This window comes from Pneumocystis jirovecii (genome assembly GCF_001477535.1).
Source record: "Pneumocystis jirovecii RU7 chromosome Unknown supercont1.4, whole genome shotgun sequence".
In the NCBI taxonomy this organism is placed as follows: Eukaryota; Fungi; Ascomycota; class Pneumocystomycetes; order Pneumocystales; family Pneumocystaceae; genus Pneumocystis; species Pneumocystis jirovecii.
Window position 1 is genome coordinate 525,343 of NW_017264778.1, and position 18,902 is coordinate 544,244.

The 18,902-nt window shown below is 26.7% G+C and overlaps 11 protein-coding genes across 11 annotated transcripts; 5 read left to right on the plus strand and 6 right to left on the minus strand.

Annotated features, from left to right (window-relative positions):
• Positions 1 to 46: 46 nt before the first annotated feature.
• On the minus strand, positions 47 to 931 carry T551_01146 (uncharacterized protein; the record flags this gene model as incomplete). The annotated part of the gene is made up of 5 exons (XM_018373409.1): positions 47 to 388; positions 435 to 465; positions 511 to 601; positions 657 to 680; positions 727 to 931. 5 exons carry the CDS (start codon positions 929 to 931, stop codon positions 47 to 49), a joined length of 693 nt encoding a protein of 230 aa, XP_018230577.1.
• A 228-nt stretch (positions 932 to 1,159) lies between these two features.
• T551_01147 (uncharacterized protein) lies at positions 1,160 to 2,016 on the plus strand (the record flags this gene model as incomplete). The annotated part of the gene is made up of 2 exons (XM_018373410.1): positions 1,160 to 1,592; positions 1,640 to 2,016. 2 exons carry the CDS (start codon positions 1,160 to 1,162, stop codon positions 2,014 to 2,016), a joined length of 810 nt encoding a protein of 269 aa, XP_018230578.1.
• Positions 2,017 to 2,236: 220 nt separating this feature from the next.
• Positions 2,237 to 2,658, minus strand: T551_01148 (ubiquitin-like protein pmt3/smt3; the record flags this gene model as incomplete). Its single annotated transcript, XM_018373411.1, has 4 exons — positions 2,237 to 2,263; positions 2,294 to 2,350; positions 2,396 to 2,557; positions 2,605 to 2,658. The coding sequence occupies 4 exons, from the start codon at positions 2,656 to 2,658 to the stop codon at positions 2,237 to 2,239; spliced, it is 300 nt and encodes a 99-aa protein (XP_018230579.1).
• A 950-nt stretch (positions 2,659 to 3,608) lies between these two features.
• On the plus strand, positions 3,609 to 4,244 carry T551_01149 (uncharacterized protein; the record flags this gene model as incomplete). Its single annotated transcript, XM_018373412.1, has 5 exons — positions 3,609 to 3,656; positions 3,701 to 3,753; positions 3,797 to 3,886; positions 3,929 to 4,006; positions 4,049 to 4,244. The coding sequence occupies 5 exons, from the start codon at positions 3,609 to 3,611 to the stop codon at positions 4,242 to 4,244; spliced, it is 465 nt and encodes a 154-aa protein (XP_018230580.1).
• Positions 4,245 to 4,617: 373 nt separating this feature from the next.
• Positions 4,618 to 6,953, minus strand: T551_01150 (uncharacterized protein). Its single transcript, XM_018373413.1, has 6 exons — positions 6,710 to 6,953; positions 5,817 to 6,660; positions 5,655 to 5,779; positions 5,440 to 5,609; positions 4,989 to 5,396; positions 4,618 to 4,939 (listed from the first exon to the last, which is right to left on the minus strand). The coding sequence occupies exons 1-6, from the start codon at positions 6,890 to 6,892 to the stop codon at positions 4,684 to 4,686; spliced, it is 1,986 nt and encodes a 661-aa protein (XP_018230581.1). The 5' UTR covers positions 6,893 to 6,953; the 3' UTR covers positions 4,618 to 4,683.
• Positions 6,954 to 7,852: 899 nt separating this feature from the next.
• Positions 7,853 to 9,122, minus strand: T551_01151 (uncharacterized protein; the record flags this gene model as incomplete). Its single annotated transcript, XM_018373414.1, has 5 exons — positions 7,853 to 7,966; positions 8,009 to 8,041; positions 8,089 to 8,411; positions 8,455 to 8,540; positions 8,587 to 9,122. 5 exons carry the CDS (start codon positions 9,120 to 9,122, stop codon positions 7,853 to 7,855), a joined length of 1,092 nt encoding a protein of 363 aa, XP_018230582.1.
• A 463-nt stretch (positions 9,123 to 9,585) lies between these two features.
• Positions 9,586 to 12,035, plus strand: T551_01152 (uncharacterized protein; the record flags this gene model as incomplete). The annotated part of the gene is made up of 17 exons (XM_018373415.1): positions 9,586 to 9,591; positions 9,641 to 9,718; positions 9,761 to 9,791; positions 9,843 to 9,985; positions 10,032 to 10,069; positions 10,113 to 10,159; positions 10,206 to 10,264; positions 10,308 to 10,312; positions 10,357 to 10,615; positions 10,665 to 10,866; positions 10,907 to 11,117; positions 11,166 to 11,346; positions 11,387 to 11,467; positions 11,515 to 11,652; positions 11,697 to 11,733; positions 11,776 to 11,919; positions 11,962 to 12,035. The coding sequence occupies 17 exons, from the start codon at positions 9,586 to 9,588 to the stop codon at positions 12,033 to 12,035; spliced, it is 1,734 nt and encodes a 577-aa protein (XP_018230583.1).
• A 32-nt stretch (positions 12,036 to 12,067) lies between these two features.
• T551_01153 (ribosomal RNA large subunit methyltransferase J) lies at positions 12,068 to 13,313 on the minus strand (the record flags this gene model as incomplete). The annotated part of the gene is made up of 8 exons (XM_018373416.1): positions 12,068 to 12,098; positions 12,145 to 12,193; positions 12,244 to 12,453; positions 12,497 to 12,709; positions 12,767 to 12,936; positions 12,977 to 13,046; positions 13,100 to 13,180; positions 13,301 to 13,313. 8 exons carry the CDS (start codon positions 13,311 to 13,313, stop codon positions 12,068 to 12,070), a joined length of 837 nt encoding a protein of 278 aa, XP_018230584.1.
• Positions 13,314 to 13,586: 273 nt separating this feature from the next.
• T551_01154 (peptidylprolyl isomerase RRD1) lies at positions 13,587 to 14,730 on the plus strand (the record flags this gene model as incomplete). The annotated part of the gene is made up of 5 exons (XM_018373417.1): positions 13,587 to 13,913; positions 13,961 to 14,181; positions 14,223 to 14,451; positions 14,496 to 14,576; positions 14,626 to 14,730. 5 exons carry the CDS (start codon positions 13,587 to 13,589, stop codon positions 14,728 to 14,730), a joined length of 963 nt encoding a protein of 320 aa, XP_018230585.1.
• Positions 14,731 to 15,238: 508 nt separating this feature from the next.
• T551_01155 (ribosomal protein L29) lies at positions 15,239 to 15,745 on the plus strand (the record flags this gene model as incomplete). Its single annotated transcript, XM_018373418.1, has 3 exons — positions 15,239 to 15,241; positions 15,284 to 15,420; positions 15,463 to 15,745. 3 exons carry the CDS (start codon positions 15,239 to 15,241, stop codon positions 15,743 to 15,745), a joined length of 423 nt encoding a protein of 140 aa, XP_018230586.1.
• Positions 15,746 to 15,808: 63 nt separating this feature from the next.
• T551_01156 (leucine-tRNA ligase) lies at positions 15,809 to 18,674 on the minus strand (the record flags this gene model as incomplete). Its single annotated transcript, XM_018373419.1, has 5 exons — positions 15,809 to 17,089; positions 17,129 to 17,833; positions 17,877 to 18,110; positions 18,164 to 18,316; positions 18,360 to 18,674. The coding sequence occupies 5 exons, from the start codon at positions 18,672 to 18,674 to the stop codon at positions 15,809 to 15,811; spliced, it is 2,688 nt and encodes an 895-aa protein (XP_018230587.1).
• Between the last annotated feature and the right edge of the window lie 228 nt (positions 18,675 to 18,902).

The window sequence follows — 18,902 nt, forward strand, 5'->3', positions numbered from 1 at the left end:
GATTATATATTTTAAATTATAGGAATGATACTATTTTTTTGAAAAGTTATATTTTTATTCCTCTATCTTCACAAATTGTCAAAACCTTTTTCTTAATATTTATGTCGCCACACACTTCTTCTGGGGTTTTGTCTTCATTGTTTTTTATTAAAATATTGGCCCCTTGTATTAATAATTCAACAACTGCTTCTGGATGGCACTCTTCAAAAGCATGATGAAGCGGTGTATATCCTCCAATATCTTGTGCATTGATAGGTGAATCATATGAAAGAAGAAGACGAATCATAGGTATTGATCCAATTGCAGCTGCTCGATGCAATGGCAATTGATGTTGATTATCTTTTTCTTGAGCCAAAAAAGAAGCTTTTTCAAGAATTCTTTCAGCAACCTTCAATTTTAATAATAGAAACAATAAGTTTTTATAAAAGGCATACTTTTAGGTGGTTTTTGCTTACTGCATAGTGTCTGGTCCATATTAATTAATGAAAATATTTTTTTCAAACTCATTACAAGGCAGTTTGTCCTCCATTATTTTTAGCTGATAATTCACAGTTTTCTAGTGATAAAATTTTCGATACAATTTCATTATTCCCCATGGAAGCTAATACATAAGGATTTTTTAACATTCTTACATTTTTTTATATTTCAAATATTACCAGAAATATGAAGTGCTGTCCAGCCTGAAAAAAATGTTAAAAATATTTTACTTATCACAAAAACATAAACCTCCTTCATCTTTTATATTAATATCAATATCTGGTCTTTCAAGAAGCCAAAAAACAATATCTGTTTGTGATCCAACACATGCCCAGTGTAATGCAGTTCGTCGATCTTGATCCTGTGCATTAATAGAGGATGGATTGTCAAAGAGTAGTGAAATAAGAAGATCTTTATTGCCATTAAAACTTGCTAAATGGATATTTTTTTCCATAGATATTTTTTATGCACATATATCGATCGAGGTTTATCAAGACGTTATAATTTTTTTAAAAAGTAAAAGAGCAAATAAAGCAGGTAAATTAAGAATTTTAGAAAAGAAAAATCTTCTGAGTGATATTTTTAGGTCTTTTTTATTAAAGTTTTTTTTTTTTTCTGAAAAATCGTATTTTTTGATAAATATAAAAAAATATTGTGGATTAAAAGAACGTCTTGGAAGATTATGTGTTTAAGAGCAGGAAATTTGCCTGAAAAAGAGGCCTATGATATTATAAATTCTATGAAGAACTCTCTTGTTGTTAGTACAAAAGAAACAGAGGAATCTTCTCAAAAATTTAAAGAATCTTGGGAATCAGAAGAAGTGGATAGTTGGGAGCAATTATTAAATAAACCAGAGGAATATTATGAGCAATCTTTGAAAAAAGGATTATCTAAGGATCTTCTTTCAAAAGAAGAAAAATCATCTCAAGTCTCTATACCTTTAAATTCAGAAACTCAACAAACAGTTATGACGAATACACTTGAAATATCTAATATGCCTTCTAGTATTTGTGAAGAAGAAATTTATAATTCTTTTGGCCTTGATAAGGACCATATGTTTATTAAATGGATCAATAATACAAAAGCACAACTTTGTTTTTTATCTGAAGAAGCCGGTAATATTCTTTTTATACTAAAAAACATCCGTTTAATTTATTATTAGCAACCAATGCTTATTTCAAATATCTCTCATCTCCTCTTTCTATAGGAAGTTTATCACCGCTACCACCTGACTATAATTCACTTCGTTCTTCAACATCTTCAGCTTTTACATCCCGTACAAAAATACCTCTTACTGTATTCCATAAAAGCACATTTCTTGCAACATTAGAACAGAAATCCCCAGTCCTGGACAAAAGACCGTTAAAAACATCAACCGTTGCAAAACGTCTTATTACAGGTGTTCTTGGTGTACGTGCACCACGTACTGCAAAAGAAAAAGAATATGATGAGATCATGATACACCAATTCCTTGAAACACTTAAAGAAAAAAAAGCACAGGAACATCTGAAAGAAGAAATATGGGAGAAAGGATTTTAATACATTTTAACATTTGTTTATACCATACTGAAAAGTTTTACAGACACATTATTCTACTGAAGACATTTTTTCAGTAAATACGTACTTTATTATAATAAAGAAATCGCCTTTTATGCATTTTTATTAACAATATCTACTGTTTCAAAAAATTAGACTTTTTTTAACCCTGAAATATATTTTTTGCCGCCCAACTTGTATTTTAATATTAATCAGCAACATCTTAAGACGTATTTGCTGTTCCACCAAGCTTTTATAAATCAGAAATAAGAAATTATACATTTGTGCTTGCCTGTTCAATCATAACTTCAATTTGATCGCCATCTTCCATATCAAGCTGTTATTTTAAGACAAAAATACATCCTTTAAGCCAAAATATTACCTCTGCAGGTGTCTGTTCAGGCCGTGCACGTTCTCCATCTACAAGAAATCGAAGTGTATTCATTGATTTTCCTTGACGCTCACAATAAGCTTCCATAAGTTTTCTAAGTGGTGTATGACGTTTGATTTTGAAGAAAACTTCATTATTATCATGACCAACAACCTGTCAGTGATTTTTTAGTTTTTTTTCTATTTTTTTATTGAAAATACTCTGAGATTAATATGTTCAGTTGGCTTCTTATCTTCTTCAGAAGGTGCTGACATTATGTAAAGATGAATATCGACAAGTGTCCGAGATAACTGAGAGTGAAGAATTAGATGAATATTGGGATATGCAAAAAAACGTATGAATTGAACTATATTTGTTGTTTTTTATATATTTTGAACAATGGTTTTTATGTGTAAGTGTTTTTTGTTTTGGTTGTAAGAAAACAAGTTATTGAAAAGTATAACAATATCAAAAAAGAAAAGTTATGTTAAGCTATCTGTCTATAAAATGATTTTATTTGTATTTAAATGAATGAATATATGTGTTTTTTCAAAGACATAATATTGACATGATTTATTTTGTCCTTTGTTATGTAGTTTTATTTAAATTATTTAGCTTATTTCATTTTTTACATTTCTTCAAAATTCAATAGTTTGTATATTTAATAATAAAAAATGTTGTTTTATAAAATAGATAAAAGTGTATTTTCTGTTTATTTTAAACATTAACAGAGATTCTGGAGTTAAATCTCAATATATATCTAACTATTTTTTTCTTTTAAAAGAAAAATATAATTTCTGCTTTATAAGAAACGTTAGCTTCTTTTATAGATACATATGTAGCCAAAGCATTTATAATCTTTCTACTTTAGTATATATTATTCATATACTCTTTATAAACACTTTTTTTATACATATATCAATATCTGTACTTTTTGTTCTGAAAAAAAACTTTTTTTTCTCAATAACAATAATCATGAATATGCATCCCATGAATATTATGTATCTTATAATACCTTTTTAGAATATTTGGACTTTCATTAATTTTACTTTTTATATTAAAATATTTATTCTTTGCCTTATAAAACATATTCCTTGAAAGAAAAAAACATCTTTAGGAAGAAATACTAAATAATCCTTTTATTTATTTGTTTTTTCCCTTATATATCTTTATTATTTATTTAAATAGATATTTCGGTGATTATCTCGAAAAAACAGCTCTTTAGATGGGTAGTTGTTGGAGCCTTTGTAGAGGCAGTTTATGGAAACAAAGTGTTTGTTACACTCTATAAAATGATATTTTAGCTTATTTTAATAGTCTTTTCATGAACGTACCGCTTTATTGCATTCAGAACACGTTTCTTCCAATTGGTAAAATATCAATATTAAAAAACACATCAACTTAAAGTTTTAGCTCCTGTTGTTCTCAACAGGCCCTTTCAGCTGTTGATCCGTGCCAAGATGAACAAGAAATTCTTTCTAAAATTGTTTTACGTACGTCTGAGTAAGTCTATTATGTAAAAATTGGAACTTGTTGATAGTTCAGGCGATTGATTGATATGTATACATTAATATCAAAGAAACCGTCATTTCCTGATGCATCAGTTCGTCAATCAGATGATTTGTATGTATGGTAGATGCGGTTGGATTATGTTAAAATAGGTAGAAAACGATTAGAGCAGTTAGCTGCACCTGAAATGCAAACTTTTAACGGCTTGATTGGTGTTAGTATGACACGTAAAGAGTGGGAACTTATAGAAGGTGTTTCCAAGCTGGTAAATCAGGCAATACTTCAAGCAAAGGATATTAAAGATGTTGGCCATGTCCTTGTTAAGCTTGATAAATTTGAAGAAACATATTGATGACAAATGGATTCATTAGGAGCTACTTTGAAGCATTTTTCATTGACTATTTATATTTTTTCTGTCATTTGATGATATTTTAGTATTAATGTAATTATAATACTAAAATAATGTTTAGTTCATTCTGAATATGTTGATATATACTGCAGATAAAATGACGTTTATTATTTTTATTTTGTTATGGACAATGTACAGTTGTGTGTTTGTATAAAATAAAATCTATTTGATTATTTTAGAACGATATGTTAAGCGATTTATTTAGGTAATGTCTTACAAATTCAATTAAATTGCCTAATCAGATAATTAGCTTTTTAATCTACAGCTTATGTTGTATATGGCATCTTGCTTTCGAATAGTTTTAATTTTATTTATATAGGATATCTACTGAATTTTTCTCAAGAATTATAGTTTTGATTTATTTATTATAAATGTTTTTTCATTATGTTTTTAGATCTTTATTATTGTTATGAAGAATGGGATTTTGCTTTTTTTGAAAAACATGAAGAGCATTTAATTTTATTGTATCTAAAAAAGTAGGATGTGTTTTTCCTTCGATAGTATTCTGTGCAATGTTATTAGGACCATTTGTCAAATATTTTTGCGAAAATCCAGAATAAAGTGTTTGTGAGAGAAGTTCTTTTAATTGAAGCCGAAGAATTTGGATTTCTTTTTTTGAAATATCCTTTTTTTTATTACTTAAAATGATATTAGAAAATAATGTAAAAATAAAAAGTAAAAACTTGCTTTTTAGAATTTAACTCATTCAAATCAATACCGAGGTCCTCTGCTGCTTCTTTTAACCAATTATTATTCTGTTTATTTAAATAATGCATAGCATCTGTAATTTTTTTCCCAAGATAAATACGTGGTTTTAGTTTTTTTAATAAAGAGTAGTCTATAGGAAAAAATAATATTTCATCAATACTTTTTTCTAAAGAAAATAACATTTTTCGAAATTTAATTGTTTCAGTTGGTGTACATAGTAAAACAGCTACTCCAGAATTTTCTGCACGTGCTGTCCTTCCTGATCTATGGATATAAAGGTCTACAGACCTTGGTAAATGATAATGAATTACATGGTCTATTTCAGAAATATCAATTCCTCTAGCTGCTATATCCGATGTAATCAAAATACTTATTTCATTATTAAATCTATTAAGTTTAGTTTTATATTTTAAAAATACATAGAACTGACTTTTCGATAACTTTTAATCTTTGTTTCTGACGAAGTTGAGAATGTAGAGAAAGAGGTTTTAAATTTAGTTCATTCAATATAGGTACAATTCGATGAACATGTTCTATACTATTCATGAAAACAATAGTACGTCCCGGATATTTTAATAAAAAGTAATATAGATATAAGTCCTATAAATAGTAAATATATGATATTTTAAATGAAATTTTATAAACTTTATCTGTGTCTTTACATTCTATTATTCCTTCTTTTATTTTTTTAGGAATGTTTTCTTGAGGATTGGCATCAATAAATTTCATTTCTTTTCCAAAATTTAATTTCTTAAAAAATAACTCTAATACTTTTAAAAGGCAAATTTATTATATTTCATCTCTAACCTATTTCATCTTCAGTGGAAGTATTTGTTTTGAAAAAATTGCTATTTTCTATTTTTTTTTGTAAACTTTTTTTAAAAGTTGCTGAAAAAACCAATACTTGTCTTTGGATTTTATATCTTTTAAGGAAATTAAGAATTTTTTCTAGTTCTTTAAAATGACCTTCTTGTAAAAGTCTATCTGCTTCGTCAAGTACTAGAAATCTAACTTTAGAAAGCATTGTAAGAAAATAATTATTTTGATTAATTATTTCCCATAATCTTCCTGGTGTAGCAACAATAATATCTGGTTTTTTTTTAAACAATCTTTCTTGTCTTTGAACTGATAATCCTCCAATAATAGCAATAATAAAAATTGAAGAAAATTTGGAAATAGATTCAAGATGATTCATAATCTGATGTGCCAATTCTCTTGTTGGTACTAAAATAAGTGCTGAAACTGTATTTAGTGTATTTTTAATAATATATTCCACTATTGGGATCCCGAATACCAATGTTTTTCCTGATCCAGTTTCTGCTTTAGCTATAACACTTTTTCCTTCTATTATACTTGGAATTGCCATTTTTTGTATATGTGTTGGAGATAAAAAGGATAAAGAACTTAAATTTTTCAAGACGATATCTGATAAGCCAAATTTTGTCCATTCTGGAAGACTTGTTGAAATTTCATCAAATTTTTGAGAAATATCAATAAACTCTGGTTTAAGTGAAAAATTGCTATATTTTTTTTCATCCTTCTTTTTTTTTTTGGATAATATTTGTTTTTTATTTAAAATATTTGCTTCTGTATCTGATTTTAATGTTTTCTGTTTGATTTCCTTATTTTTAATACTTTTATCTGTTATTTCCTTATAAATATTATTTTTTGGGATAAAAAGTATAAATATAACTAAATACCTTTTTTTCTTCACTTTTCTCTGTTTTTTTTTTAATATTTAAGTTAATTCCTTCTATTTCTTCAAGATCTATAAATCCATCTAAATTTTCGAGCTCACATGAAATTTTTACTTTTTTCCAAGGTAGATTGTTTAGTTGTAAAGATCTTTTAGACAAAGCATTTTCAAATTCTTTTCTTTTCATTTACTTTTCACAAAAATCCTAAATTATTTTTCTATATAAACTAAAATCATAGATATCTTGATTTAAATTTTATATTAAAAAAGTATAAAGAATTGTAGTATATAATAATAACCAAATCATAATTTTAACATTCTGTGTTTTTTATTTATTAAATTCTGATAAAAAGTTATTGAATAGATATTTTATTATTGTTTATGATATAAAAGATTTAAAAAAGAAAATATATTTGTTTTTTTAAAATATATATATTTAATTTTTCTAATAAAAGTATTATTAAATACCCATAATGTTAATTAATATAAATATATAAATATATTTTTAAACTTGTAATTATTATTTTCTATAGACTATCAAATAATTATTTAAAATAAATATTAAAAAATATATCTTTTTTATAAATAAATATATATATTATTTTCAGTTTTTAAAAAACTTCTGAAATAATATTATTAAATCTAATAATTTTTTTAAGATTTATTTATTTCTATTTTAATTTAATAATAAATTAATTTTTTTACAATATACGTGATTTTTTTAATATTTTATATATTTATATAATTATTTATTTATTAAATACATCAATCAATAATATATATTTTTAAATTCAAGAATTTTATCAAATTTTGAAATATTAAAATGGTTATTTTTATTATTGTGATTAAAAATTACCATAATATAAAAAGAAATTATATAACATCATGAAACGTGCTTAAATAACTATCAAAAATAGTCGTCCATGCATATTTTATATTTCTAAACTGATTCTAAATACATTTTTAAAAAACGATATACTAATTAAATACAAATTAAATTAAAAATATTTTTAACATGACAAAAACCTTGACAAAATCACATTTTTAAAAATACAAAAATACTTTAAGTATTAATATTACTTTTATATATAAGTTTAATCGTATTATTATTTAGTAAAACAAATATTTAACTATTTTTAATACAGATTTATGATGAATGAACACCACGATGTCCGAGTGAGTTTCCAACAGAAACTGCTTCCCAATTTTCACATTGAAGAACAAATTGATTCCAAATATCAGGAGTTTCTAATAAATGTTGCTAAACAATTAATTATATGTTTAAATCATTTATTTTATTTACCTTTATAATGCGTGCTTTATCTTTTAGATCAACCTATAAAATTAGTTGATTTTCAAACTATATATTTGAAGATTTATTACTTGAGTTCTTCTTTGAAGCCAACCATGAATGTCCATTTTTTTGATTTTAGCCCATGAAGGCCCATAAATACTAACAAGATCAATTAAGGCAACGACTTCGTCTTCAGTCCATTTTTGACGTTTTCTACTACTATGATAATGAGGGGGAGACCTTATTTCCTGAGATATTTTGTAAAGAGCCATAGCTGAATTCGAAGGGTATGGATCATTTTCATCATGATTTAAATCTATAGACGATCTTCGAGAAATATCACTAGGGTGATACTTGAGAGGGGCTTTTTCTCCTTTATTTCTTTCAGAAAAAAATTCTGCTAATTGAATATCTAAAAATATATATAAAAAGGATTATAATAGTATTATAATAACCTTTTTGAGGTATATGTTGATTTCTTGGAAACTCTATCTCCTTATTCGGCATTTCTTCTAAAACTTTCCCTTTTAATTGTTCCACTCTATGGAAATATTATTTGTTATGTCTCAAATATCAATTAAACTTACGATTGATTCAAATGGTGCAATTGTTCTTTAAACCGTGTCTCATTACTATCTAAACGCTGCAAAATACGCTCCAGTTGCTTGTTTATCGTAGACATTGGCTGAATGTCGGATTTCTGTGTAGTGTTTTGCTTTATTGTTGGCGAACTATTTATCTTATTTTGTGCTTTCTTTGCTCTATTTACTGTTTCATCATTTTCGACTGCTACTCGACCCTTTCTCAATTCATTATTCTTAGCAACAGCTTCTTGTTCTCGAATTCCACTGTCACTTCGTACCTCCTTCATATGATATAAACCACTCTGTTTGTTTGTCGATATTGCTTCCATAGATCTTGTACGCATTCTATGACCCCTTCTTTCAGAATGATCATCTTTATTCATACTCAAGCTTGTTTGATCATCTGTACGTTGTCTTTTAAGCCCTTTTATTGGTTTTTCTGAATTTTCTTTTCTATTTTCTTTCTGCCCCGTTTCTTCTCGTTCAAGAGCTTCCGTTTCAAAATCTTTTGTCCGTTTCCTTAAAACTCGTTGAGACATTGTCAAAAAACGTTCAAACTACTTTTAATTTTCCCCAAATATTAGATATTTATTGCACACTTATTGTTATATAAATCTTTCGCTGATTTATTAATAATAATCCCTTTTTAAAAAAAAAAACACAAATATACTATATACTACGTTTTTTTCTTAAAATTATCTATTTATCCGTTCTTTTCAGCTCATTTAGATGCTTTTTCTGTCTATCTTTCTGCTGATCGTTTTGATTGTCGTCAACAATCTCCGATTAAAGCTAAAACATAACGAAATTAAGATTGAACACATTAAATATCAATGATCAATTTTCTAAGTGATAGATATTAAGAATTTTGATAGAAAAAAGAGACTTTTTGGTTATTTTTTATAAAATAAAAGAGTTTTTCGTATTTTTTGCATCTATTAAGCACAATATATGTGTTTTTTTTGGTTTTTTGATCAGTAACTAGATTGTATGAAGATTTAAATGAAGGTAAATAGAGCAAAAAATAGATATATTTATGCTTAAAAGTACATATTAGTTCGGAAAACAGTTAATATTGCGTGCAGCAGATCCAAAATGGTCCCAATATTACTTAGATTATAAGATGTTTAAAAAAGTATGCAGTAATATTTTGAAATATCTCTAAATCTTATAATAGTTTATAAGGATTTCATATGAGGAACTTAAGAGTATGTTTTTTATATATATTTGAGGAAACAGGTTATTTATGTTTTTAATAGACAATAATTATGATACAAAGATCTCAAGAAATATTCATCAAGAATTCTATAAGCGTTTGACACAAGAACTTGAAAAAATAGATAATAGATACAATGTTATTGAAAAAAAAGCATCAGAATCACTTAAGATTCTTGATGAATCGGTAAGTGTTATAAATAGAGGCAAATTGAAAGTTTATATGATGTCAGTGGAAAGATGAAATGTCAGATGGAGAGTTAAATGAATGGTGACTATAGGAAAGTGAGGTTTTTTATTTTTAATAGAAATAGGAGGAAATCACTTTTGCAGGTAATTACGGCACTTGAGGAATTGCAAGGTATTATAAAATTGAGATATTTTGTATTTTTATTTATGTCATAAAGAATATGTTCAGATCAATATGGCAGCGATCCAAAAGATAAAGAAAAAATTTGATAAAAATGTAAGGATGAACTATTGACTTCTTTTTTATCTAATGTTTTTAGTTTAAGTAAATAGAAATTTAACGAGTTGTAGTCATTGATTTTTAAATAGATTTCTTTCAAATAATTTACCAGCAAAAGCGTCTGCAAATGTATTAAAGGCCATCAATGCATCATGTGAGTTATTGAATGTTTCTTATTCACCAATTACGCCTAAATCTGAAAAATATGTTACTTCTAATTTTCATTTTGAAGCTTATAATTACAAGCATGATATTGGGTCTAATGATGAAGAAATACAGAATCTTATGTCTAAATTTAAATTTATGTCGGTTGATATGAATGAATATTTGCTTAACAAAGCTCGAGAGGTTGATTGATTTTTCGTCTGATCAATAGTTTGACCTCTTATTTTTTTAGTTATGGAGAAAACGCACTCCTCCTCCACAAGTACCTGAAGAAAGCCCAAATATTAAATTATTGACATTGGATGATTCTGAAATCCCTACAACTACTTGTTTAGATCTTGAATCATTACCTAGAGGAAGAATTAGTAAACTATGGATTTCTCTTATTGAGGATGCTCTTAAACCACTATCTGTTCCTGTATTAGTTGCAAGAGGTATTTATTTTTGTTTAAATTTTTTATTAAAAAAAATAAGGTGTAAAACATGGTCCAGTCGTTGGGCTTACATGTGCTTTACATGGCAACGAGGTTAATGGCATTCGAGTTGTTCATCGTTTATATGAATCAGAGCTTAACCCTGAATCTCTTCATGGCACAATCGTTGCGGTGACAGTGGCAAATATTCAAGGATTTTTAACATCGTCTAGGGGATTTAAATCTCAGGATTTAAACAGATTAATGCCTGGGTAAATTTAACAAATATTTATTTTTAGAATTATTTAATAAAAAATTAGCAAAAAAAATGGGTCTACTGCTCAACAATATGCTTATAATTTTATAGAGAGAATCGTAAAAAAATTTGACTATTTAATAGATTTGCATACTGCATCTAAAGGAAGAGTTAATTCCTTATATGTAAGGGCTAATATGCTGGATGATCGTACAAGAAAGATGGCTGTTTTGCAAAATCCACAGGTATTTATTCTTTAAATTTAAATGAAATATTAATGAGAAGATAATTGTACATAATACAAGTCCAGATGGATCTCTTAGAGGTGCTGCTATGGCTGTTGGAATTCCTGCAATTACAGTTGAGGTTTAAATAATTAGGAATAATATTTGTATATTAACTTTTATAAATAGATAGGAAATCCAAGTATATTTCAAAAAAGATTCGTCAAAAATGCTTTATTAGGCGTTTCCAATATTATAAGTCATTTAGGTATGATCCCGGACGAACATCAGCAGGCTGAATTTAAACCTGTTATTTGTGATAAAAGCGTGAGTATGTATTTTTTTACTGCATTTTTAAACATTAGATTCAGTATTGGATATTTACTACTAAAGGTGGAATTTTAAGTGGTATATAGAATAACTTTAATTGCTTATTGTTAATTATTTTAGTCATTCCAGAAGTAAATACATGGGTTAGAAAAGGAGAAATAATTGCAACAATTCATTCTATTTTTGGACAGCTTATTGAAACGTATACAGCACCTGAAGATTGTATTATAGTTGGTAAAGAAATAGATCCGGTTGCTAGTTCGGGTAAAATATAAAATTTAATTATATAAATTCTTACATATAAAGGTTCTCGTATTGCACATATTGGAGTTTGTCACGGATTCTATAGCACTGGCAAAGTAGATGATGGTCATATGTAAATATTGATGTTTTATTAATTAAAATAATAATATTACGTTCCATAATAAGTCCATTTTTGATTACTAATTTTTTGTTTACAAAACTATATATTATTAATATTATATGTACTGTAATTCGCCTTTTCTTTTCATTTCAATAGCCCTTTTATATGGAGGAGCTAAGGCCCTATTAGTAATAATGTTAAAGAAATAATAAAGTGAATGTTACCAATAGGGGGCTGAATGGCATCTAAACTTGTTGAGTTTTTATCTGTATCAAAAACATACGTTGCTTCTGAATCATAAGCACTTAAATCTCCACATGCTACAAAAGGAACAATATAACTCATATCGGGATCATTTTTTTCTTGAAAAGGAGCAGAAATATCTGGTTTATAACCTTCAGGCAAAGAAAAATTTTCACAAACAACATATGCCTCTATTAAAATTAATAGAGAAAAATTATATATATATATGTATACCAATAGAACTTCCTCGGCTACTAAGAGGTTTTGCACATGTTACTTTTTCAAAAAAGCATTTTAATTGAGCGTATAAAAAACTAATGTCTCTACCACGAAATATTTTTGCAACAAAATTTCCTCCAGGACGAAGTATACAAGTAGTCATATTTAAAGCAGAAAAAAGAAGCTGTTCTTGAATATATTCATCAAGATCATGTAAACCAGTAACGTCTAAAAGTTTTTATAAGAAAAACTATTTAAATAAATTATAAATATTGCCTGGTGCACCATCACAAATAACCAAATCTGCATGTTTATTACCAAATATTTCTAAAATACGAGAGAGAGTATCTGGATGTGTAATATCTGCTTGAAGAGTTTTTACTCCTTTAATAGGAGTCATTGGTTGTAAATCAACTGCAACAATCGTTATGTTTTCACAAGAATCATTATCCTCTCTGAAAAATTAGCTCAGAAAATAATATTAAAATAAAAAACATTAATTTTTTTGAGAGAACTTGAGACCAAGATCCAGGAGCAGCACATAAATCTATAACTCTTTTAACGTCTTAAATAAAATTAAAATTGCTGTTTATATAGAAATATTTTGAGTTAAAATACCTTTTAAAAGCCCAAATTCTTCATCTAACTGAATCAATTTAAATGCTGAACGAGCTCTCCATCCTTCTTCTTTTGCAAGTCCTGTTTTTTGTAAATTAATTATCAAATTGTTCCCGTATTAAATACTATAATAAATATCTCTCTAATTTATGTCAAAAATACATTTTTACATAAAAAGAAAGATTAATTCCTTATCTTTACTTGATTTTCCCATATTTAATATTTAAAACTATTCAAAAAAAACTCTTGACTTTTTTCAATAATATAATATTTATTTAATTATTGATATTTTATTATTTACTTGAAAATCACCTATTTTTGATAAAAAAAAACATATTATATATATTTTTATATATTTTTATACCTTAAATCCATAAAATATATCAGATTCTTATTAGAATATTTTTTTAAACTATTTTTTATTTTTTTATATTTTTTATATTTTTTAACGTTGATCTGTATTCAACGTTCATTTTATTATTTTTAAATGAATGAGCAATTAGAAGTTTTTGATGAAATTTCTGCATCAGAAATCTTTTCTTCTGAATGTTTAAAACGAATTGACTCAAGAAATGGTGTTTTTGAGTTCCAAAAATCCGTTGCTTGCACAAGAATTGTTCATTTTATTAAAATTTTAAATTCAGTGCTTCCAGGAGCCAAATTGACAGATTTAATCCCTATAAGTGAAGAAATTCAAAGAGTTTTGGATATTCTAGATATTCTTTTGTCTTGGATTGAAGAAATTCCGCCAGAAATTGGTCCCAAACGCTTTGGAAATAAAGCATTTCAAAAATGGATTTATCGTCTTGAAAATGTCTGTTAATGTCTCTTTTAGTATATATGTTCTTAATATTTATAAAGGAAGGACTTGAATTGTTAAAAAAATATCTTCCAGAATGGATATATCCAGCACTAGGAGAACTCTATCCATATTTTGTGTTAGGGTTTGGCCATGGACAAAGATTAGATTATGGCACAGGCCATGAACTTTCTTTTGCAGCATTTCTATGTGGGCTTTTGTTACTTCGTTTTTTCAAATTGAAAAGGGACGAACCTGCAATTGTTTTAAAAATATTTAACAAGTAAGGGTTTTATGTGTTTTTTTTCTTTTTGACCTGTTTAGATACTTTGAAATCACAAGGACGCTTATTGTAACATATAACTTGGAACCTGCAGGTTCTCATGGTGTATGGGGACTTGATGATCATTTTTTTTTACCATATGTATTTGGATCCTCTCAATTATCTCATGTCGATGCTAGTGTTTTTCCAAAAGATATCCTTGATAAAAATATAGTCAAGCAACAAAAGGATGAAAATTTATATTTTGGAGCCATAAATTTTATTAATGATGTTTTTATTTGTTCTTGCTTTGTCAATTAATTAATTTGAAATAGGTTAAACAAGGTCCTTTTTTTGAACACTCACCATATTTATATGACATATCAGGTGTGGAACACTGGAAAAAAGTTAACCAGGTATACTTTTTGTATAAACTCTATTATGAGCTTACTAATTACTAAACAGGGTATGTTGAAGATGTACTATGCAGAAGTACTTGGAAAATTTCCAGTTATACAGCATTTCCCCTTTGGAAATGTTATATTTCCATTTGATCCTGTTGACCATTAACCAAAAAAAATAGTCTATTATGTTTTTTTACGGAAATAATATTGCTGTGTTTTTATATTCATTTATATAAGAAGTAATACGTTATATTTTTATTTCATAGACCATCTTGAAGTTTGAGTTTATAATATCCTTGTTTTTAAAATTAATATATTTTTAATTTCTCTGATTCCTTTTTTTGATCACTAATATATGTTTATTTTTACTACCAAATAAAACTGAATATGATATTTTCTTATCTACTAACATTTATACATATTTTATTCCTTGCAAAAAATCTATATCATGATATTTGATAAAAAATATTAATGATTTTTATCATATAAAATATAATTGATATTTTATGCAATTTTTAGACCATTAGTTCCTTTTTTGTATTTTTTTGTTTAATTTATTAAACTTTCATTATTTTAAGCTTGATTTGATGAGTAAAATCTAGAGTAATATTAAAAGTTAGGGTAGGGTTATACGGTTCAAGTTAACTGGAGACCGTTTTTTGACGTTAAAAAAAATGGTAGTTTTTCTATTTTTTAAAATAAAAAATAACAGTTTTTAGGTGAAAGTTAGTGCTTATTCGCTTAGTAAGAAAACGAAAGCAGAACTAGAAAAAGAATTAGAAGAATTAAAGCAAGAACTTTTAACATTACGTGTTCAAAAAATTTCAGGTGGAGCTGCTTCAAAATTAGCAAAAATGTAAGGTTTTACTGAAAAAAAGTTTCCTACTTACAAATTTAGCTCGGATGTTCGCAAATCTATTGCTAGGGTTCTTACAGTAATTAATTTGAACCAACGGAAGCAACTTCGAATATTTTATAAAAATAAGAAATATATTCCGCTAGATTTGCGTCCTAAAAAGACTAAAGCAATGAGATTAGCATTAACATGTCATGAAAGATCCTTAAAGACTTTGAAAGAAAGAAAAAAACTTAAGTATTTTCCTAAAAGAATATATGCTTTGGAGGTTATTTTTTTAAGAAATTATATTAATACTGATATTGTTGTTATAGGCACAGCTTAATTAAGAGTGTTGATTTTGCGTTGTATTTATATATTTGAGATTATCTTTTTTCACTTTTATTTTTCATGATGTAATTAAATTAATGACTTTATTTCCTGGTGCGACAATAACTCGTTTTATTTCTTTTTTGTTGTTATTTTTAATCCATTGTTTCCCTTGTTCATTTTCCACTATAGTACGTATGATATCTTCTTCACTAGTGCAATTGTGTGGCAATATAATATGAAATCTTGTTTTTCCATTAATTTGAACACTTGTTTTAATAATATCTTCATTTAGAATAGAAGTATCAGCTATTGGCCATGATGAATCAAATATAGATCGATTTTCTGTAAGGTAAAGGTGTGAATACATTTCCTCTGCTGTAGCTGGTGTAATTGGTGCAATGAGTCGTACTAGTATTTCTGTAACATAAAAATATAAATTATCGGAAATATTGTTTTTAAAAGATTCAAGACTAAGCGTCAATTTCATTAAAGATGAAACAGAATTATTCAATTGATAGCTTTCTGAAAAAATATGTGTAACTTGATAAATTGTTTTTTGGACTATTATCCATAATTTTTTTTCTGATGAATTTAGATCGTTCCATTTAACTTGATATGATTCTATATTTTTACTTTTTTTAATATTTGCTTTTTGAACTATTCGGAATATTTTATTAAGCCATCTCTGGATACCAATTATTTTTGTTTCATCCCATTCAAGAACTTCAGTAATAGGTGCTGCAAAAAGAATATGTGCACGAATACAATCCGCGCCATAAATATCAATATATTTTATAGGATCTACTCCATTATACTTTGATTTACTCATTTTCTCGTATCTAACTTTTGGAATTATATTTGAATTCTGTATTTTTGGCAAACTAGGATCTTTTAAATCCAATTCTTCTGGTTTTAAAAAACGACCATTTATAGGATGAATATATGTTTTTCCATGAACCATACCTTGAGTAATTAATCTATTAAAAGGCTCCCCATTGTTTATATTCTTTAATAATCCTACTTTAACTGCGAATTTCATAAAAAATCTAGAATATAAAAGATGTAATATTGCATGCTCAATACCACCAATATATAAATCAACTGGTAAAATTTGTGATGCTTTTTCTGAAGAAAACGGTTCTTTTGTATTTTGAGGGTCAGTATATCTTATAAAATACCATGATGAATCAACAAAAGTATCCATGGTATCAGTCTCCCGTGTAGCTAAATTATTACATTTAGGACAATTTGTATATAAGAATTTTTTATCATTTGCTAATGGTGATTTACTAGTTTTTTCTATTATAAATTTCTTAGGTAATAATACGGGTAAATCGGATTCAGGTACAGGAACAGTCTAAAACTTTTAGTAAAATTTTATATAAGAGACACTTACACCACAATTTGAGCAGTAAATGATAGGAATAGGTGTTCCCCAAAACCGTTGACGACTTATAAGCCAGTCTTTCAATTTCCAGTAAGTAATAGTTTTACACAAATTTAATGATTTCATTTTCTCAAAAATTAACTGATTTGCTTTTTCAGATGATAATTGAAAAAATGGCGTTGAATCCTCAGAGAGAAATGTGCTATTAATACTTATTTTATTAACTTCATTTATATTAACTTTTGAAGAATTCTCTTTCCAAAATTGAAAATCTTGAGAGTCATAATCAGGAATACCTGTAACAGCATTACACCCATAGCTGTCATAAACATATTTTGCAACATAAATTGGAAGAAAACGGTTAGGAATCAATTGATTATATGCATATATATTTTTTAATAAAAATCCTTTTTTGGAATGTATACCTATACTTGAAATATCTTCTATAAATATTTGAAGATCTGGATCATTAAGAGCTATACTAGAAACAAGAGGGTGAAATTGTGAAAGAGCAATATATTGAATTCCAAATAGAGTGTTAGGACGTATCGTAAATGCATGTATGTATTTAAGTGAATTAAGAGGTTCTTTTGTATTAATGTATTTTAAATTGAAAGAGAATTCAAATCCAGTTAGTTTTCTAATCCAGTTTTTTTGCATAATTTTTACTCTTTCGGGCCAATTTTTAAGCAGAGAGATATCTTCAAGAAGAGACTAATGATATAAGAATTATTATTATATAAAAATGTTTCTGTACTTCAGAAAAATCGGTAATTTTAAGAAACCATTGTTTCAATTTTTTTCTTTCAACAATAGCACCAGAACGCCATGATCTACCTAACGTATCGACTTGTTCATTAGCAAGAACAGTACATTCTACAGGATCCCAATTGACATATTCTTCTTTTTGATAAGCATATCCAGTATTATAAAGTTTTAAAAAAAGCATTTGTGTCCACTTATAATAAGATGGTAAACATGTAGTAATTTCCTAATTAAAAATAAATTAGAAAAAGATAAAAAAACAATGAATCTTTAAAATACCCTTTCCCAGTCAAAATCAGTATGCATTTTCAAAAATTGATGCTTCATTTTTATAATATTTTGTGAAGTCCATTCTGCAGCAGAAACATTTTTTTCAATTGCTGCATTTTCTGCTGGCAATCCAAAAGCATCCCATCCCATAGGATGTATAACCTAAAAATAAATTAAAATAATAAATATGTATATATTTTTAAACGTCATAGCCTTGCATTTTTCGAAAACGAGAGATTATGTCGCTTATTGCATAAACTCGTAGATGACCCATATGTAATGATCCACTGGGATAAGGGAACATGCTTAGCACGTAAAATTTTCCTAATCTTTGTTCTTTATATTCTTTATTCATTTTTTTCATTTCTTGCCACCGTTGAGTCCATTTAATGTCTAAAGATTTAAAATCAAGTTTTAAAGTTTTCGTATTTGTACATTTTTCAATACATGCATAGTTTCTAGTTAAAATTTTGAATTGTTGGTAAATATGTGAATTATGGAACTTCTTAATATCCCACATTTAATTTTCTTTTTTTAAAGAAAATAAAATTTAAAATCTTGATTCCTTGAAAATATTTTTATTTATAAATTGTAGAAAAATGTATATAATAATCCATTAACTTCTAGATATTTATTCCTCTTAATATATTTCCAAAACAATTCTTTTTTTTAAAAGCATTTTGGAGTTTTTTCTCAAAGCTATAAATAGCTTAAATATATTATATATTTAATATTTAAACCTTAAAAC